Source organism: Urocitellus parryii, chromosome 8 (genome assembly GCF_045843805.1).
Source record: "Urocitellus parryii isolate mUroPar1 chromosome 8, mUroPar1.hap1, whole genome shotgun sequence".
NCBI classification, from domain to species: Eukaryota; Metazoa; Chordata; class Mammalia; order Rodentia; family Sciuridae; genus Urocitellus; species Urocitellus parryii.
The window spans coordinates 32235669-32256550 of record NC_135538.1 but is presented as its reverse complement, the minus strand read 5'-3'; the positions used below and the strand labels follow the sequence as shown (position 1 = coordinate 32256550).

Sequence of the window (20882 nt, the reverse complement as noted above, 5' to 3'; positions counted from 1 at the left end):
TTTTCCAAAATAAGTTCACAGAGGCTTTTAAAGATTTTATTGCCAAAAAATCAGGGGGAAAACCCCACAGGTCTAATAACAAAGGGTGCCAAACACCAGGAGAGTTGCAGTTGTTCCAAGATTGTGAAAAATTCCTTGAAATAACTGCACTTTGTCTGAGGCCCCCTCTTCCTTTTCTAAGGTGTGAACAAACCACATGTCCTTGGTTCCTGGTTGTGGAACCTGGGGCAAATCATTTACCTTTGCTGTGCCTCTAACTCCTCATCTACAAAAATCATACCCCCTTTATGTAGTTGAAAAGATAAAAACAGCTAATACATGGAAATGATTTATAAGTGCCTGGCCTATAGCAATGCCTCTATTTCCTGTTATCTTCTAAGTATTCTTGTGTTAAACTCTCTAAACCTCAGTCTCATCATTTAAAAATGGGGATGGCAGCCATCTCTTGTTATCTGCAGGGGATTTGTTCCAAAACTCCCTGCAGATAAGCAAAACCTGCAGCTGTTCAAGTCCCTTATATAAATGGCATAGTATTTTCAACGAACTATGCATATTTCCCCATAAACTCTAAATCATCTTTGGACTACTTGTAAGACCTAATACAATATATATGGTATGTAAATAGTTATTATACTGTTTTGTTTAGAAGGAAATGACAAGGAAAAAAATCTTTACATGCTCAGGAAATGTTTTCTCAATATTTCCAATCTGCAGTCAGTTTGAATCAAATATAATAGAAACAAATAAATAGACATTAAGATACAGTCTGCATCTTCTCAGGGTGCTATAACAACACCTTAAGCAAGTGACTTATAAACAACAGAAATTTATTCTCATAGTTCTGGAGGCTGAGCAGTCCAAGATTAAATTGCCAACAGATTCAGTGTCTGGCCAGGGCCCACTTCATCATAGATGGCCTTTGTATTCTAACCTTATGTGGCTGAAAGGGCAAGAATCTCTCTGGAGTCTTATCTTTATAAGGGTACTAATTCCCTTTGATAAGGACTTCACCTGATGACTTAAAGGACTTCCCAGAGGTCCCACCTTCAAATATCACCACCTTTGGGATTAGGATTTCAACATGAATTTTGGAAGGACATAAACATTCAGACCATAGAAGACTTTCTTTTTAAAAAAATTCCAATATCTTTCCTATGAAATTATTAAAGTATATCATCTTTGTTGTAAAGTAGGCACTTTGGGTTTTAAAATTTCATCTTCTTTGGTTATATCTTGTGAGATATAAAACATAAGGAGCGAAAGAGAGCTTCACATCTTTTCTTAGCCCTTTGCTTAACCAAGTTACTTACCTAAGCCTTAGTTTTGTGATCTGTGGAAAGGGATAGTAACACCTACCTCACAGAGTGGTTATGAGTTGTAAAAGGTTAAATATATAAAATATTTGTTAGAATACCTGATAAATAAGCCACCAGAGGGTAATTATATGCATAGAAGCACTTGCTGTTTTCACAAATATTTTTATTTTACATTATTTTCATTTTAGTAATAGCAACAATGAAAGTAAATTTGCCATTTGGGAGGCCCAGGGTTATGCAGAAGAACCAGAGTCACTGTCTCCTTTACCACAGAGAATACATCACTGGATTTGCAAAAGCTTTGAAGATACCTATGTGGAGTTCATACACAGTTCCCAAGCCAGTAAGTTCCTGAGTCCATTGATCCATGCAGGCTGGAAAAACTTGGCAATTCTTTACCATTGTAAGCATTGAATTTTGTTTTGTAGCAATCACAAAAGGTATTCACTTGCCTGTAGCTTATAAAGAGAATGTTCCAGGTATTACAGAAAGCCTTTGATAGGTGCTGTTTGGTGCAAAAGAGAACTACATTGTGTTTTGATTAGAGAGTTTTTATAGACCAGTTTGCCAATTGGTAAAGCAGTAGAAACTGAAGCAACAGGAAGTACAGAGACACTGTCCTCTAGTAACAGTGGGTGCTCGTAGAAGTTACCGTAGCCAGGTCAAAAAGGGCTTTTTTTTTTTTTTTTTTACTATTTAACAAGTACTTCATTATCTGCTGTGTGCTGTGGAAGGAACAAGGAGCAGAGTGTGAAGAGGACATGATCTTTCCCTGAAGGCTGAAGCACTCTGATGAGTTAGGCTCAACTTACCTGAGCAGATGTGTTACATCACAGGTCTCTCCAGACCAAGGTTGAGAATCCATTTATTTAAATCCTCTTTCCTCCTCACTGTCTGGCAAACTTCCTTTCACTATATGGTGCCAAGATGCTTAACTACCCATGAGGAAGAAAATCTTAGATACTTACCTCACACTATACACAAAATTAAGTTTCTAGTGGACCGAAATATGAACAACAAATCCATATTTTCCTTTGTGCATATCTTTATGACCTTAGGATAGAGAATGATTTCTTAGAATACAACAATAACAATAAAATTTCAGAGGAAATTAATTGGACCATATTAACATTAATGTGTGACAATGACAGTCATGGATGGGACAGTATATTTGCATTGCATATAAAAAACAAGTGATAAAGATCCAGAATAGTAATTAGAATCCAGAAAAGATAATACTATCTGTGAATAGACATGAGAGTAAAAATCATCTTAGTCAATATATGGACAAAAGATATAAGCCAAGCAATTCAACTTAATTAACAGTCAGGTAAATGTAAATCAAAACAAAGGGTAAAATCAGCCTAAACACTTAGTTTCTTCAGGGCAGGAGCGGTTATGAAGTATCCCTGGCTATTAAAATGCTCATTAAATCTTATTAAATGAAATGTATTAGATGAATAAATCTCAAACATTATTTTAAAAGACTTTTAGAGACAAAGTTGTACAGCTATCCAGAAGGGTAAATAAATAACCAGGACTCTGTTTTTGTAGAGATAATCATAGTATTTTAGAGCAGACATGTGATGAACTCTAGCTGTTAACAGTTCTTGCTAAGAAAGTAATTGGTTGTATCCGGTTTAACTACCCTTCTTGTTCCAGTTCAAGAATTTTAGAGAAAAGTAAGCGTATTTTCCAGCTACTAATTAAATTTTTGTGTATTCTGAAAGCCAGCTTTGCTATCGACGTGGTTTGATTGTGATCACTGGTCACAGAGCACTGATGTGTGTTTCCCAGTGTGGACAAATATTTCACCAGCATTTACCTAAGTTCATGTTTGTGGCTGGTGGCAACTACTCTTCTTCATAGGCACAATATGCAATTCTTTGTGATTTTCTTTAACATTCCATAAAATAATTTCTATTTTATTTTTGCTTTTGAGAGGAAAGGCATATTCAAGGTCAGTCTTATTATTAGTTCTCTTTTGAAAAGTCCAGGCAGGTACTAGGGATTCTGTGGAGTTGAAGGGAATGTTTATGTTTTTAACAATTTCCGCTGCTGTCTTGCATTCCTGAATTTGTATGAGCTTTGGCGGAAACCAAAGGCAGAGGGATTTTAAGTCAGTGCAGAGGAGGAATTTAGTACAATTCTTCTTTGTTATTGTTTTAAAACTAGCTTCTTTGTTACCAAAAGATCCTGTCCTTTCTCTGATCCCACAGAAGGACTTGTCTATTTCTCCCTCCATGTGACAGGATGGAATTCTAGCAATTTTCTGCTTTCTAATTCAGAAATTGCTCTGTTCATATGTTGTGGTTCAGGAAAATTACATACAAGGATGTTTTGAGATTCACATAAAAATGTTGTAAATCAACCCTGTGTTTGAAAAATCAGACTTTAAATAAGTCTGGAACATGAGCCCCCATTAGTCCACGCCTTTAGTTTTACAGAGTTTTAGGGTTTTTGTGGTTTTGGTGGATTTTCTAACTTTTGTTGTTATCTCAGAAGAGTTCTGGGTAAGTAGTTGTGACTTGAAATCACAGTCCTACAACTGCTTCTAAACCAGGAAGACTGCTCAGGATGTAGGTGAATTTTGCTTCTGGGTCTGTTCAAAAGGAAGATTATGAACTGGTTTTTCTGTTGGTAGCTAAAAAAAATGAAAATAAAAGCAAGAATCGTGATTGTTATTTAGAATAGATACTTTAGAAATTTAATATGAAATCAAAAGACTTTTTAGAGGAGAAAAATCTATTGTTCTGTGAAAATGCTCCATTTAATGTACATAAGTATAATGTTATATATTATAATGTTTATGTATATATCACCCATTCACTAAATTGCTGAATTTTTAAAGCCTTTTTTGTGTGTCTAAACCTTATCGTAACCATATTTGTAAGTATTTAAAAAATTATGATTTTATTATATCTTAGAAACTTTTTTTAACGATGAGAAATAATTTTCTCTTTGAAGAAAAAAGTATACAATCAGACAAACAAAACTATAGCATTTAAAAGTATAGCTATTATCCTTACCATAAGACCAGATTATAACTATCCAATCTTTGAATAAGTATGCTTTTTTTTTTTTTTATTGGTCGTTCATAACATTACATAGTTCTTAATACATCATATTACACGGTTTGATTCAAGTGGATTATGAACTCCCGCTTTTACCCCGTATACAAATTGCTGTATCACATCAGTTACCCTTCCATTGATTGACATATTGCCTTTCTAGTGTCTGATGTATTCTGCTGTCTGTCCTATTCTCTACTATCCCCCCTCCCCTCCCCTCCCCTCCCCTCCCCTTTTCTCTCTCTACCCCTTCTACTGTAAATCATTTCTTCCCTTTGTATTCTCTTGTCTTACCCCTCCTTTCCTCTTATATGACATTTTGTATAACCCTGAGGATCGCCTTCCATTTCCATGCAATTTCCCTTCTCACTCCCTTTCCCTCCCACCTCTCATCCCTGTTTACTGTAAATATTCTTCTCAAGCTCTTCGTCCCTACCCTGTCCTTGTTTACACCCCTTATATCAAAGGAGTCATTTGGTATTTGTTTTTTAAAGATTGACTAGCTTCACTTAGCATAATCTGCTCTAATGCCATCCATTTCCCTCCAAATTCTATGATTTTGTCATTTTTTAATGCAGAGTAATACTCCATAGTGTATAAATGCCACATTTTTTTTATCCATTCATCTATTGAAGGGCATCTAGGCTGGTTCCACAGTCTTGCTATTGTGAATTGAGCTGCTATGAACATCGATGTAGCAGTGTCCCTGTAGCATGCTCTTGTTAGGGCTTTAGGGAATAGACCGAGAAGGGGAATAGCTGGGTCAAATGGTGGTTCCATTCCCAGCTTTCCGAGAAATCTCCATACTGCTTTCCAAATTGGCTGCACCAATTTGCAGTCCCACCAGCAATGAACAAGAGTGCCCTTTTCCCCGCATCCTCTCCAGCACTTATTGTTGTTTGACTTCCTAATGGCTGCCAGTCTTACTGGAGTGAGATGGTATCTTAGGGTAGTTTTGATTTGCATTTCTCTGACTGCTAGCGATGGTGAGCATTTTTTCATGTACTTGTTGATTGATTGTATGTCCTCCTCTGAGAAGTGTCTGTTCAGGTCCTTGGCCCATTTATTGATTGGGTTATTTGTTATCTTATTGTCTAATTTTTTGAGTTCTTTGTATATTCTGGTTATTAGGGCTCTATCTGAAGTGTGTGGAGTAAAGATTTGTTCCAAGGATGTAGGCTCCCTGTTTATCTCTCTTATTGTTTCTTTTGCTGAGAAAAAACTTTTTAGTTTGAGTAAGTCCCATTTGTTGATTCTATTTGTTAACTCTAGTGCTATGGGTGTCCTATTGAGGAATTTGGAGCCCGATCCCACAGCGTGTAGATCATAACCAACTTTTTCTTCTATCAGATGCCGTGTCTCTGATTTAATATCAAGCTCCTTGATCCATTTTGAGTTAACTTTTGTGCACGGCGAGAGATAGGGATTCAGATTCATTTTGGTGCAAATGGATTTCCAGTTTTCCCAGCACCATTTGTTGAAGATGCTATCCTTCCTCCATTGCATGCTTTTAGCCCCTTTATCAAATATAAGATAGTTGTAGTTTTGTGGATTGGTTACTGTGTCCTCTATTCTGTACCATTGGTCCACCCGCCTGTTTTGGTACCAGTACCATGCTGTTTTTGTTACTATTGCTCAGTAGTATAGTTTGAAGTCTGGTATCGCTATACCGCCTGATTCACACTTCCTGCTTAGTATTGTTTTTGCTATTCTGGGTCTTTTATTATTCCATATGAATTTCATGATTCTTTTATCTATTTCTACAAGATATGCTGTTGGGATTTTGATTGGCATTGCATTGAACTTATAGAGAACTTTTGGTAATATCGCCATTTTGATGATGTTAGTTCTGCCTATCCATGAGCAGGGTATGTTTTTCCATCTTCTAAGGTCTTCTTCTATGTCTTTCTTTAGGGTTCTGTAATTTTCATTGTATAAATCTTTCACTTCTTTTGTTAGGTTGATTCCCAAGTATTTTATTTTTTGGGGGGATATTGTGAATGGAGTAGTTGTCCTCATTTCCGTTTCAGAGGATTTGTCGCTGATATACAGGAATGCCTTTGATTTATGCGTGTTGATCTTATATCCTGCCACTTTGCTGAATTCATTTATTAGCTCTAATAGCTTCTTTGTAGACCCTTTTGGGTCTGCTAGGTATAGAATCATATCATCTGCAAATAGTGATAATTTAAGTTCTTCTTTTCCTATTTTTATGCCTTTAATTTCTTTTGACTGTCTAATTGCTCTGGCCAGTGTTTCGAGGGCTATGTTGAACAGAAGTGGTGAGAGAGGGCATCCCTGTCTTGTACCAGATCTTAGAGGGAATGCCTTCAATTTTTCTCCATTCAGAATGATGCTGGCCTGTGGCTTATCATAGATTGCTTTTACAATGTTGAGGTATGATCCTGTTATCCCTAATTTTTCTAGCGTTTTGAACATAAAGGGATGCTGTACTTTGTCGAATGCTTTTTCTGCATCTATTGATATGATCATATGATTCTTATTTTTAAGTCTATTGATGTGGTGAATAACATTTATCGATTTCCGTATATTAAACCAGCTTTGCATCCCAGGGATGAATCCTACTTGATCATGATGTATAATTTTTTTGATATGTATTTGAATCCGATTCGCCAGAATTTTATTGAGGATTTTTGCGTCAAGGTTCATTAGAGATATTGGTCTGTAGTTTTCCTTCTTTGATGTGTCTTTGTCTGGTTTCGGAATCAGGGTGATGTTGGCCTCGTAGAATGAATTTGGAAGTTCTCCCTCTTTTTCTATTTCCTGAAATAGCTTGAAAAGTATTGGTGTTAGTTCCTCTTTAAAGGTTTTGTAAAACTCTGCTGTATACCCATCCGGTCCTGGGCTTTTCTTAGTTGGTAGTCTTTTGATGGTTTCTTCTATTTCCTCTATTGTTATTGGTCTGTTTAGGTTGTCTATATCCTCCTGGCTCAATCTAGGCAGATCATAGGACTCAAGGAATTTATCTATGCCTTCACTATCTTCTATTTTACTGGAATATAAGGATTCAAAGTAATTTCTGATTATCTTCTGTATTTCTGTAGTGTCTGTTGTGATATTGCCTTTTTCATCCCGTATGCTAGTAATTTGGGTTCTCTCTCTTCTTCTCTTCGTTAGCATGGCTAAGGGTCTGTCAATTTTATTTATTTTTTCAAAGAACCAGCTTTTAGTTTTGTCAATTTTTTTCAATTGTTTCTTTTGTTTCAATTTCATTAATTTCAGCTCTGATTTTAATTATTTCTTGCCTTCTACTTCTTTTGCTGTTGTTTTGCTCTTCTTTTTCTAGGATTTTGAGATGAAGTATGAGATCATTTATTTGTTGGTTTTTTCTTTTTTTGAGGAATGAACTCCAAGCAATGAATTTTCCTCTTAGAACTGCTTTCAATGTGTCCCATAGATTCCGATATGTTGTGTCTGTGTTTTCATTTAACTCTAGGAATTTTTTAATTTCCTCCTTGATGTCTTCTAAAACCCATTGATCACTCAGCAACCTATTGTTCATTCTCCAGGTGATGTTTGCTTTTTCCTTTCTTCTTTTATCATTGATTTTCAGTTTCATTCCATTATGATCAGATAAGATGCATGGTATTATCTCTACCCCTTTGTATTGTCTAAGAGTTGCCCTGTGACATAGTATATGGTCTATTTTTGAGAAGGTTCCATGTGCTGCTGAGAAAAAAGTGTAGCTACTTGATGTTGGGTGGTATAGTCTATATATGTCAATTAAGTCTAGGTTGTTAATTGTGTTATTGAGTTCTATAGTTTCCTTATTTAACTTTTGTTTGGAAGATCTGTCCAGTGGTGAGAGAGGTGTGTTGAAGTCTCCCATGATTATTGTATGTTGGTCTATTAGACTCTTGAACTTGAGAAGAGTTTGCTTGATGAACACAGCTGCACCATTATTTGGGGCATATATATTTATGATTGTTATGTCTTGTTGGTGTATGGTTCCCTTGAGCAGTATGAAGTGTCCTTCTATATCCCTTTTGATTAGCTTTGGCTTGAAATCTATTTTATTAGATATGAGTATGGACACTCCTGCTTGTTTCCGCGGTCCATATGAGTGATATGATTTTTCCCAACCTTTCACCTTCAGTCTATGTATATCTTTTCCTATCAAATGCGTCTCCTGTAGACAGCATATTGTTGGGTCTTGTTTTTTGATCCATTCTACTAGCCTGTGTCTCTTAATTGGTGAGTTTAAGCCATTAACATTTAGGGTTATTATTGAGATATGGTTTGTTCTTCTATCCATATTTGTTTATTGATGTTACTAAACCTGATTTGTTATCCTCTTTGACTACTTTCCCCCCTTTACTGTCCTACCTCCCATTGTTGGTTTTCAATGTTATTTTCCATTTCCTCTTCCTGTAATGTTTTGCCAAGGATTTTTTGAAGAGATGGTTTTCTAGCTGCGAATTCTTTTAACTTTTGTTTATTGTGGAAGGTTTTAATTTCATCTTCTAACCTGAAGCTTAATTTCGCCGGATACACGATTCTTGGTTGGAGCCCATTGTCTTTCAGTGTTTGAAATATGTTATTCCAGGATCTTCTAGCTTTCAGAGTCTGTGTTGAGAGATCAGCTGTTATCCTGATTGGTTTACCCCTAAATGTAATCTGCTTTCTTTCTCTTGCAGCTTTTAAAATTCTCTCCTTATTCTGTATGTTGGACATCTTCATTATAATGTGTCTAGGTGTGGATCTCTTATGATTTTGCACATTCGGCGTCCTGTAGGCTTCTAGGATTTGGGATTCTGTCTCAATCTTCAATTCTGGGAAGTTTTCTCGTATTATTTCACTGAATAGACTGTTTATTCCTTTGGAATGGAGCTCTGTGCCTTCCTGTATCCCAATGACTCTTAAATTTGGTCTTTTGATATTGTCCCATAATTCTTGGATGTTCTGCTCATGGTTTCTTAGCAGACTTGCTGAGCTGTCTATGTTCTTTTCCAGTTGAAATACTTTGTCTTCATTGTCTGATGTTCTCTCTTCTAAGTGATCTACTCTGCTGGTAGTATTCTCAATTGAGTTTTTAAGTTGGTTTATTGTTTCCTGCATTTCTAGAGTTTCAATTTGTTTGTTTTTTATTACCTCTATCTCCCTGTGAAATTGATCTTTTACTTCCTGGATTTGTTTGTCAATGTGATCTTTCATTGTCTGATTTTGCTGTCTCATGTCTTCCTTGAGACTCCAGATCATCTGAAGCATATATATCCTGAACTCTTTATCTGATATTCCATATGTTGCAGCTATTACCTCTTCTAAAGTTGAGTTGACCTGCATTGCTTGTGGTCCTTTCTTTCCTTGTCTTTTCATACTGCTCGCGTTTCTTTCTGCTTGGTGCAACTGTTGTGTTTTGAAATTTACCCCCTATTTATTTATGTTGCTCTTGTATACTTGAAAAGTCTCCCTTGCAGGTGCGGGCGGCGGCTGTGCCCCTACTCCAATTGGGGTGACGTGTCTACCACGCTGGCGGCTCTCTGGGCCTGTTCCGAGAGTGGAAGGTGGCTCTGCTCTGTCCCTATTCCAATTGGGGTGTCGTGACTACAATGCTGGCAGGTCGCTGGGCCTGTTCCGGGCGTGGGCAGTGGGCTTGGCTGGCGGGATTCCACCTAATGGCAGTCCCTAACCTCCCTGCTTGCTAATTAATGGCTTCTCTGAGGCGCCACGCCTTCTGTAGCTGCGGGGCAGGCCACGCGAATCAGTTGGCCTGGATCTCCGGGGTCCTGCTGCTGGCTGTTTTGATGTTGCAAGCTGTTGGAGAGTGGTGGTGTATTCTTCAGCTTTCCCAGATGGTGGCCGCTGACTGCCTGGATGGAGTGTCCGCTGTTTTGATGTTGCACTCTGAAGGAGAGTGGCGGTGTATCCTTCAGCTTTCCCGGATGGTGGCCGCTGACTGCCTCGGTGGAGTGTCCGCTGTGGGGGATGGGACTGTACCGCTTCCTTCCCCTTCTGAGATCCCGTGCTCGGCCCAAGGGTCCGTGTGGGCTTGGCTGGTGGGATTCCACCTAATGGCCTTCCCTAACCTCCCTGCTTGCTAATTAATGGCTTCACTGAGGCGCCACGCCTTCTGTAGCCGCAGGGCAAGCCGCGCGAATCAGTTGGCCTGGATCTCCGGGGCCCTGCTGCAGGCTCTGAATAAGTATGCTTTAACTTTTACATTTGGCCTAAAGTAAGGAGAAAGTATTACTCAATCAAAATAAATTTGTCTCCTGTTTAAGTTCTGTTTGTCCCCTTGTCATACCAGAAGTAGAACCATCTCATTTTCCTATCTGTTCTCATCATCTGCTTCTCTTGAAGATTTGAAGAGGTAGAGATTTGAGATTTTATCTGAGTGTCTTATTAGGCCCTGTTTATTATGTTTCTGATTTTTCTCTGGCTTCAGAAGTACCCGGGACTCTGAACAGAGGGCAGAACTGAGGCTGTTTCTGTGTGTGTTGGGGGGGGTGGTGGTGGTGGTGATGGCTATGTGGCAGTAGTGCTTCACCATCGCCTTTTATCATGAGACCTTGGCTCAGGAAGGACATGACCTCTGCTCCCTCTGTCCTTCTAGAGGCTGCCTTTGGCATCCTCTCACCTTCATAAATAAGGCCACGTCCTGCTTTCCTGGTCTTGATTCATGTCTACTTGGGGGTTCGAGTTTGATATGTGAGAAATAAATTTCAAGATTTTTAGTTAGAAGAAAACATGTAACTTATTTTAGTTCTTTCTGGCCCATTTTTCTTAACCCCACATTCATGCTACTTCTAGAAAATGGTCAACAATTGCCCAACTAAATTTTTTGAGCACAGCTTTTATAGCCATTGTCTCATGAAAAATAACAGTGAACTTCCCTTCACATTTTCATAATTTAAACTGTTGGATATAGGCATTCTAGTTCTCCTACATTATGGATTAATGTTTTTGTGGCTACATTTATGTATTTTATATTTCTTTAAGAGAAACTTATTAAACATATAAGAGGTTAGAGTAAAAAAAGGAAATAGCAAACTCGTTTTCCTTGGTATTTATGGGGCTGATTCAGTCAGCAGTCATTGTCCCCATGCTCCCATTTTTACAACATATTTGTGTGCCATTTTATTGCCAAGTGGAGAAACTGGTTGTTCAGAACTGTTCACTATGATATATTTTGAAACAATATAAATGAGTGGTTTTAGTTTTTCAGATTCTGCCTCTTGAAGGAGAGCAGAATAAATGATGAGAGGTAATCCAACTTATTGAACACAAATATCTTCATATTTCTTCATTTACTTCTTGCTTTGTTAGAACAATTGCTTAAGAGCTTCCTTAGAAAGGAAGAAAAAAAGATGCATATTTGAGACTGTGGATGTCTCAAAATGTTTTGATTCTGCTGTGTACTAAGTTGATGGTTCAACTGGATTTAAAACTTTAGAGATTTATTTTTGATGTTTACATGCACAAATGAACACATGAAATGGGTTATACTTAGTAGAAACAGGCAATACTGACATTTCCGTACGTGACCTGGTGCTCCTAATTAATATTTTTTTGCAATTGATTCAACTATGCTATAAAAACCTTAATAACTAATTGAATCTCTTTCTTGCAAATAGGACATGAAGCCCCATGCTTCTTTAGTCTTCTGGGCACAGTGAAAACAAGTCGTAAGATGGCTTGTCCTTCCATGAATAATGTTCCCGTCTCGTGGTCTTTTCTCACACAAGCTACATGGCTTCAAGATAATCTGGGCAGAGGTGGAATATGATGTCATTTTTGACTGAAGAAACTGCAGTCTGTAGATAAAACTTATGGTCGATCCATGAGTCGATCCCCCTTGGAACCCGGGAGGGAGGGGTGGCAGTTGCAGGTCCTAAGCCCTCGGCAGCATTTTGAAACCTCGAGGAATCGAGATTTTTTTTTTAAGTTAATAGGACATTATATTTCTGGATTCATAGTCTAATATGCTTATATTTTCCATACTTTAACCCATGTATTTGCCTTTAATTTCACTTTATGAGACATTATAATTTTACCTTCCAGATCATATTCAATATTTGTCTCAGCTGTCCCATTTTTTAAAATCCCAAGACCTCTGTTATCTCCTTTCTTATTTTCTTTATTTTTGCTATATATACTCTTTCTGAGAGTTCTCTTCTGCTCTCTATATTGTCTCTTTTTTCTTCTTGGTTCCTCTTTCTCACCCTCATTGAGGTGGTCCTTTGCTGTCAGCTCAATCATTAAGGGGAGGCAGCAAATATGGTTAGGGCTTTCAAGCTCATAGACTTCTATAGGTTGATTAGAAAGCTACCAGCCATTTTGTTTTAGACTTCCAACAGTAAGTATCTAGTTTTACTTTCAGGTTTGATTGTTTTCCAAAGACAGAGCACTTCAGATCTGATCCAGTGAATATGATTTGCAGGTTAAATGGAGTAATGAGATTGGGAGTTTTATTTAATCCCATTGTTTTCCATATGGTGTGCCTGCCCTTTGTGCCTTCCTTTACTCTGGGCATCTCTCTGGTTTAAACTCTCCAGAGAGTAAACATTTTACATGGCCTCTCTAACCTGTCCTCTTGTTTCTAGTCCTACCTACTACATATATTCTCTGGTAGTCTCCAGGTTCTACCCTTCTGGGCCTCTACAGTAAGAATCCAATTCTTTCTGTTTTCCCTAGTCATAGGCTCTTGGTGGTCAGTGTTTACTGATCTACTCAATCAGATTACTACTTGTTTATCTGCTTGGCAACTTCATTGTGACTGTTTTTTCTCTCATGGAATTTGAGAAGGTTGTAAAGATAAATGTATGTGTTCAATCAGTTTGAGAAGTTTGCTCAACTACTGTTTGTTTTCCAACTGGAGCTTTTTAGTATGGTAGGGAGTATAATCTCCTCTTGGCTTTCCCTGGATTCTCCTTGATTTCAGCTGCTACCCACTCTAGACCTCAACGTGGCATTCTCCTGCGTATAACTACAGCATAGATGTGTGTATATTGCCTTTTTCTTTGCAAATTGACCACACATTTTAGACAACATAGCCAGTTTTTGCTCTTAGCACAGTGCAGTGAATAAAGGAAGAATATACTAATTTAACTTTATTTTTTAATTATTTCAAGTTTGTTAAGAAAAATATCCATGGTGGGCAGCAGAAGACATATAAATCAATCTCTGAAAAATTAAACAAATTGTATAATGTTCACTTACCCATAGTAATATAATGAACATGCAATATGTTACCCTAAATACTGAGCTTAGGCAGCACATTTTTAAGATATCCCCAGTGAATAAATTATTGTATTAGTCTTTAGAGTTACAAAGACAATTATTTAAAGAAAATTCCTATTTCATGATGAGTGAATTATAGATACAAATTTATTTAAGTCCAAAAATAAGTATGTTTATATAACTACATCTTCTTTCAATTAGCCTTAAGTTATTTAGAAATTCTTGTCCAGTTCATGTCTATAGTTCTAAAATAAATTGTTTTTATTTTATTTTCAATTTTTGTTTGAATGTACAAGATATATCACCACATAAAAATTTGATCCTGAAAAAGATTTTGGGTTCTGGCAATGCTTCCATTTTTCCTCTGTTCACAATTCAGGTTTTAGTTTGCAAAGATTCCTTTTCAAGATGCATTTGATTTGCCCTCCCAATGTCCTCTAACCGGAAGGGAACCACAGAAAACAAGAAAACATTGCTGAAAACACCCATTTGCATTGCTTGCGTAGACCTGATTCACTAAGAAAATAGGAAGAGGTTAAATGAAAAACACTCTAGGGAAGTTGTAAACCATATAAGGCAATGGGTGAGCCACAACTGTGGGTGTAATTTTTTTTTTCTTTTCTCTCTTTCAGCAGGGAGACACATCGCCTCCTCCTCCCACTGTCTCAGACTGTCTGCGGGTTGATGTCAGGGTTACTTCTTTTGAGAGCCAAAATTGTTCCTTGTCTTTTCCAGACGAGAAAATCACCTACGGCTTCCTCTATCCTCCTGGTTAGTAGAGCTCTTTTTTAGAGCAATAGCTTAGAAAGCCCTCATCAGCTGGATGTGGGCATGTGCCTTAAACATATACTCCCCACAAAAACTACCTGCTTGGGCTAAACTAGCTGCCTAAGATGCTTCCAGTGGTTGTGGGCTGGCCAAAGGCAGAACAACAGCTATCATAAAGACTAATAAATTTTACCACGGAAGCATGCATCAACTCTAATCTGCCCAGATGTTTAGAGAGGTCGACAAGTTTAGGTTTAATTTTAAAATGGAAGATTCTTTGGAGAGTAACACAAGCATCTAAAAAAACCTTTTTTTTTTTTTTCTGGCTACTTCCCAAGCTAAATTCTCCATTGAGAATGCAGCTGTTTCTGTGAAAAGAAATCAGAGTGGAATTCTGGACTGTAACTCATGCTGTGTGCCCAACCGCTTTGAACTGTGGGTTAAATAGCCACAGATTTTATTTATTTATTTGTTTGTTTTCTGAGAGCTATAGTGGGAAGTAAAAAGACTGAATGAAAGCTAGTAGCATATCAATTTTAATCCCTGACATGGAATTAAAGTTAATAAATTAATATATTTTATTTAAGTATCTTGATTGAGTAATCAGGCCTTCTAAATGTGTGTGAATCCTAGGATAAAGCTTTAAAAATTGCAATATGTTATTAGTAAAAGTTTTTAGCTTGGCAAATAAAATTGTAGATATTAAGCTGAGATATTGGTTAGCATTAAGTTATGATGAGGAAATTAAATTAATAAGTAAACATTTTATATCAAAAATATTAACAATGAAATGAAACTTCTAACCTTCTACTACAAATTTTAACTCATTGTTAGAAATGGAAATTCCATTATAAGTGATTTCTTATTTTTCTCTAATACAGAAGTAATATATTGTAGATTGCTTTTCCAACTTTCAGAGCTTAGTTTAAAAAAGTAGAAAAGGCTTGCAGTACTGGGAACACTATGTAAAATCTTCTGTCTTCCTTGCACTGTGGTGCCTACCTATTAGTCTACTATTTTAGTGTTAGTTAAAATACTCAGTCAGACTAGTTCAAATATAAGAAATGTTCAAATAGATAACTCATAGAAGTGGAATTGTGTAGTATTTGTCTTTGTGTCTAGTAAATTTTGTTTAGCATAATGTCTTCAAGGTTCATCCCTGTTATCAAATACTGAAGGATTTTAAAATAGTCAAATTCATAGCATCAAAGAATAAAATAGTAGTTGTCAGGGGCAAATGGAGAGTTACTAATAAATAGCCATACAGTTTCAGTCAAGCAAGTTGAATTAGTCCTGGAGATCTGTTCTACAGTATTACATCTCATTATGGTTTGGATGTGGTTTTCCTTTTGGTGTTCATATGCTGGAGGCTTGGTCCCCAATGCAGCAGTTTTAAGAGGGAATGGAACCTTTAAAAGGTAGGACCTAGTACAAAGCATTAGCTCATTTGGAGTGTTGCCTTCAGAAATGATTAATGCCAATCTCTTGGGAGTGAGTTCTCAAAAGAGCAAGTCTTTATAAAAATAGCAAGGCTGGCCCCTTCTTTGTCTCTAGTTTCCTTGATAGACATATGATCTCTCTGGCACACCAATATTTCCCTTTCTGTTTCTTCCGCCCTGTTGTGTTCTAGCTAATAGGACCCTCACAAGAGGTCAAACAGATGGGGTCACCCTATCTGGGACTTTCAGACTCGTACTAAATTGTGAACTAAATAAGCCTCTTTTCTTTGTAAGTGCCCAGCCTCAAGTATTTTGCTATAAACCAGAAGACGAACTAAATACACACAGAGATAACAATACTGTTTTCTACACTAAAAATTTGTTAAGAAGGTAGATTTCTTGCTAAGTGTTTTTATTGAAATAAAACTTTAATAAGTTTGCAGTTTTTAATTCTGATAATAAGTGAATGAGATACATGCCATGAAACAAATGAATCACAGAGGAATTCAACACTTTGCCCAAGTGGTATAGCTAGTGAGCAGAGGGGCTCCCCAACTTGGGGAACTGCTTCCAGAGCACACTTGCTTAATACTGTGCTACAAGGTACACGTGTAATTCCTCGGAGCCAATTATTTGTGATGTTCTCGTTAGCAGTCGCCAACAAATAAAAATTTATTTTCTTATGAAAATTTTGTTTTGGAAGATTTATTCATAAAGGCATTGTTATTTTGTGCACGTTCAATATCTATACATCTATATCTGGCATTATCTTTATTTCCTAGGACTGCTGTAACAAATTATTTACTTAAAGTAACACACATATATTTTTTCACAGTTTTGGAAGGTGGAAATCTAAGATCAAGGCATTAACAGAACCAAGCTCCCACTGAAAGCTCTAGGGGAAAGTTCTTCCTTGGCTCTTCAAGCTTCTGGTGGCTCCAGGCATGCAGTTGTATCACTCTAATTTTTGTGTCCATTTTCATGTGGCCTTCTCCTGGATGTGTTTTCTGTCCTCAAAACTCCTCCTTATCAAGACATCAGTCATTGGATGAACAGCCCACCTTAGTCAACAATAATCTCATCTAGAGATCCTTAACTATATCTGCAAAAAACTCTTATTTCCCAATAAGAGTTTATATTCATAGGTGTGAGAGGGTTGGACTTGGACATATTTTTTTGGAGGGTCACATTTCAACTCACTATAAGTATCAAATGCATAAAACTGCTTGCATTCTTGATAACCTCTACTAAAAAGTACTCAATACTTCTGCATTTTGACTACTAATAAATTTACATCAATATATAACGGTAATAGGTAGTTCATCATATTTTCTCGTGTAACTGGATTTAATAGAATCCATTTGTTTTTCAGCAAACAGTAGAACTTCTAATAGTCGATATGATGCTTTAGTTACAAGTAATGTGGTCCCTATGTATGAAGAATTCAAAAGTAAGTGTTACTTATTTTATCTTGAAATATCTAAATGACTCCTGGAATATCCAAATTAAATATTTATTTTACTGCAATTTGTTACATTATTAAAAGTTTGTTCTGATGTTTTAAATATGGGTACAGAAAGATCTCTGACATACTTTCTTTTCAACTTTGAGGAACATGTTGCTAGAATTCTGATAATTTGATTTTAGCTATTAACTGCAAAGAGCTATTTACAAAACTAAATTTTACTGACACTCACCATAAGTAAGTGAAAGGTAAATGTTTGTATCCAGAATAATAATTAATAAGACAGCATGTGTGTTCCATTTTTAACACTTTTTGTCTCCAAAACAACTCAGCTTTAGGTAAGAATTTGGAGACATATTCAATTGCAATTTAATGACTGCAACTATAGCAACAAAAACCATCCTCAGGGGCTGGTTTTGGGGCTCAGCAGTAGAGCACTTGCCTAGCATGTGCAAGGCCCTGGGTTCCATTCTCAACACCACAAACAAACAAATAAATAAAGTTATTGTGTCCAACTACAACTAAAAAAGTAAATATTGTTTTCTTAAAAAAGGGTCTTCAACATGGCTGCTTATTTTTGTTGCATGAAAGAAAGAAAGACCAAACCATCATTGATTGTCAATTGTAGAAGTAGAATATGATACTATGTAAATGTACTTATCTATAGGAAAAACTATTACCATGTTCAATAAAGGTAGATATTTTTAACATCTTATTTTTTCATTTTTAGAAATGTGGGACTATTTCCAGGGGGTTCTTCTTTTAGAATATGCCACTAAAAAAAATGGAGTAAATGTGATTAGTGGACCAATATTTGATTATAATTATGATGGCCATTTTGATACTCCAGATGAAATTAAAGAGTAAGTAATATAGCTTGTATTTTTTATTTTTTACCTTTGGAAGTACTGAGGGGTTGCATCCAGGGCCTTGCACATGGTAGGCAAGTGCTCTACCACTGAACTATGTTCTTAGCATTTTTTATTTTAATTTTCAGATAACCTCATTAATTTTCCCAGGTTGGTATCAAAGTGTGATCCTCCTGTTTAAGACTCCCAAGTAGTTGGGATTACACGTGTGAGCCACCAAGCCAGCTAATTTGGGATTTAGACTTAGCAACAAGTATCATGAGGGGAAATCCTGATATTTTAAACATAAACTATGTATTTAAAGTGTTATATGATATATTCATATTCAGATGTTATTGTTGACTATTTTCAACCTAGTCTAAATATTTAGCAAAAAAATTAAATGGCAAAAAATTAAACTAAAAGGCCAAAAAAAATTTTCAGGCAGAGTTTAGCAAAATTTTCATTTGAAAGTTTCTAATAATGGAAAAAGTTAAAGAAAGATTGTATAACAGTTAATAAGGAGGTAGGGAAAACTTAACATGCTACTGATAAATATAGAAGCAGTTCAATAATAAATGAAAAAACTCAAGTAAAGACTGCTTATCTTAGTCACAAGAATTCTGAACAGTTCATAAAAAACATCTCCTAAGAGAAAATGTAGGTAGATTTCACATGCAAAACTAATCCAACTAAACTGTACATCTCAATTTTAAACCTGTTCATAATAGGTTGCTGAGAATTAATTTTGAATGCAGTAATAGAAATAGAGCGCTTCAGAGAGAAGTTTTATCCATCACTTCCTTTTATTATCAAAATATAGGAAGAACCAAACTAAACAATTATGATTTCTAAGTGTATTTTATATAAGGTAATGGTTTCTACTATATCTTCTGATCAAGTAGCCTTTGTATCTACTAAGTGGGTAGTCTTTATTTTGTTTACCTTCTTATTTCAGTGTTTATTGCTTTCTACCTTTCATCATTGAATATCTGACAAATACTTTGATGTTCTTTCCTATATGCTAAGTATTTTCTAATCATTTACATATACTTCATTGAATCTACAAAACAACCTTATATTCAGTGCCAATATCCCCCAGTTTAAGATGAGTAAACTGAGGCAAATACAGTAATATATGAGACAAATTCCACAAGTGGAAGTGGTAAAGAAAAATACGAACCCAGATAGTCTGTTTCTGAGTCACACATACCACTCATTTATACCAGCTCATGTTCCTTTTAGTGGACTCATACTTACATCTGACCCCTACTGCACACCTAAAACTTTTCAAAGCACGTGCACATTTGTTATTTGAATCCAAAGCACTGCCATATCTTTTGTATGGATTTATTCCTATGTCCACACTGTGATGCTGTATTTTACTCTGCTGTTTCACTGCTGTGACTAAAGGACCCAACCATAACAATTGTAGAGGAAGAAAAGTTTATTTGAGGGCTCAGGGTTTCAGAGGTCTTTGTCCATAGGCAACCAGCTCCATTTCTCGGGGTTCAAAGTAAGGCTGAACATCACAGCAAAGGGAAACAGCTCACACAGTGATCAGAAAGCAGAGTGAGAGAGACTCCACTTGCCAGTTTCAGTTCAGTTATTCCCGATCAGGGGATTAATTCACTGGGTTAAGACTCTCACAACTCAATCACTTCTCCTCTGAACTTTCTTGCATTGTCTCACATGTGAACTTTTGGGGGACACCTCACATCCAAACCATAGCAAGTTGGTAGTACAAGTCCACTTACTTATTAAAGCTGAGGAGACTCAGTAATAGAATGATAATTAGGTAAGTGAAAGTACACAGCCAGAGTTGGAATCTGGGCTCCTTCATTTCTAGCTCCTGCTCTACTAAAAAAAAAATACCACTGTGAAGAATGAAGTCAACAAAGTCAGGAAACACAGCAAAGCAGAATTTGTATTCTGATATTTTCCCATAATTTTAGAATGGCCAATCTTGGACTCCTGCTATAAATCTGTACTGACTGACTGAATTAAAAGAAATATATGATAAAACATTGTACTCTCCATCTGTTACTATGTTTTAATATATTTTTACCTTGGCATTTCCTTAAAACTATACAAAGACATTTATGATCCTTCAAAGTAAAATTCTAATGACATCAAATCTTTTAAATTATATTTTTAGACATGCAGTCAATTCCAGCATCTTTATCCCAACACACTTTTTTGTGGTGCTGACAAGTTGTAAAAACCAGAGTTTTGTACCAGACAATTGCCCCGAGCAGTTGGATGTCCTACCTTTTATCATCCCTCACCGACCTACCAATGTGGAAAGCTGTCCTGTGAGTATGCTTTGAGAGAGTCCTGGGACCTCAGAAAATTATTGCTCAGAGCTCCTTTGGGTCTTCATAAAAGTGACTCTAAAAATATGTATGGGCATAGTTGGAATAAAAGATGACTCAATTTTAAGGTTTTCTACAGGTGACTGATCTCTGTCATTAATATCAGACATGTATCTGCATACACACACACACACACACACACACATTCACCAGGGAAGGGACATTTTCATTAATTTTTTATTCTGGACACAAATCTTAAGATTCTGTCCTAAAGTTGGCTTTAAATTCATGTTTCCTCAATGAACATGTAAATATAAAAATTTTATCAATTTGAAACATGAGGTGTGAAATTAATTTTACACATACACATACACACACACAATAAGTTAGCTTAAGTAACATTCTTTGTTAGGTTAGGCAAATTTTGTGTGAATAGTTACTTCAGTTTGAATACACAAA

The 20882-nt window shown here is 36.4% G+C and overlaps 1 protein-coding gene across 4 annotated transcripts in view; it reads left to right on the top strand.

Annotated features, from left to right (window-relative positions):
• Positions 1 to 20882, top strand: part of Enpp3 (ectonucleotide pyrophosphatase/phosphodiesterase 3) — a 97931-nt gene that overhangs the window by 71781 nt on the left and 5268 nt on the right. For 3 of the 4 annotated variants that reach the window (XM_026381187.2, XM_077801708.1, XM_077801709.1), the window contains 5 exons: positions 1505 to 1659; positions 14221 to 14359; positions 17168 to 17245; positions 17991 to 18123; positions 20267 to 20423. In XM_026381187.2, coding sequence (XP_026236972.2) covers positions 1505 to 1659; positions 14221 to 14359; positions 17168 to 17245; positions 17991 to 18123; positions 20267 to 20423 — 662 coding nt within the window. Of the gene's footprint in view, positions 1 to 1504; positions 1660 to 14220; positions 14360 to 16630; positions 16856 to 17167; positions 17246 to 17990; positions 18124 to 20266; positions 20424 to 20882 lie in introns of those variants that run through there. The other variant, XM_077801710.1, reaches the window with a different exon arrangement.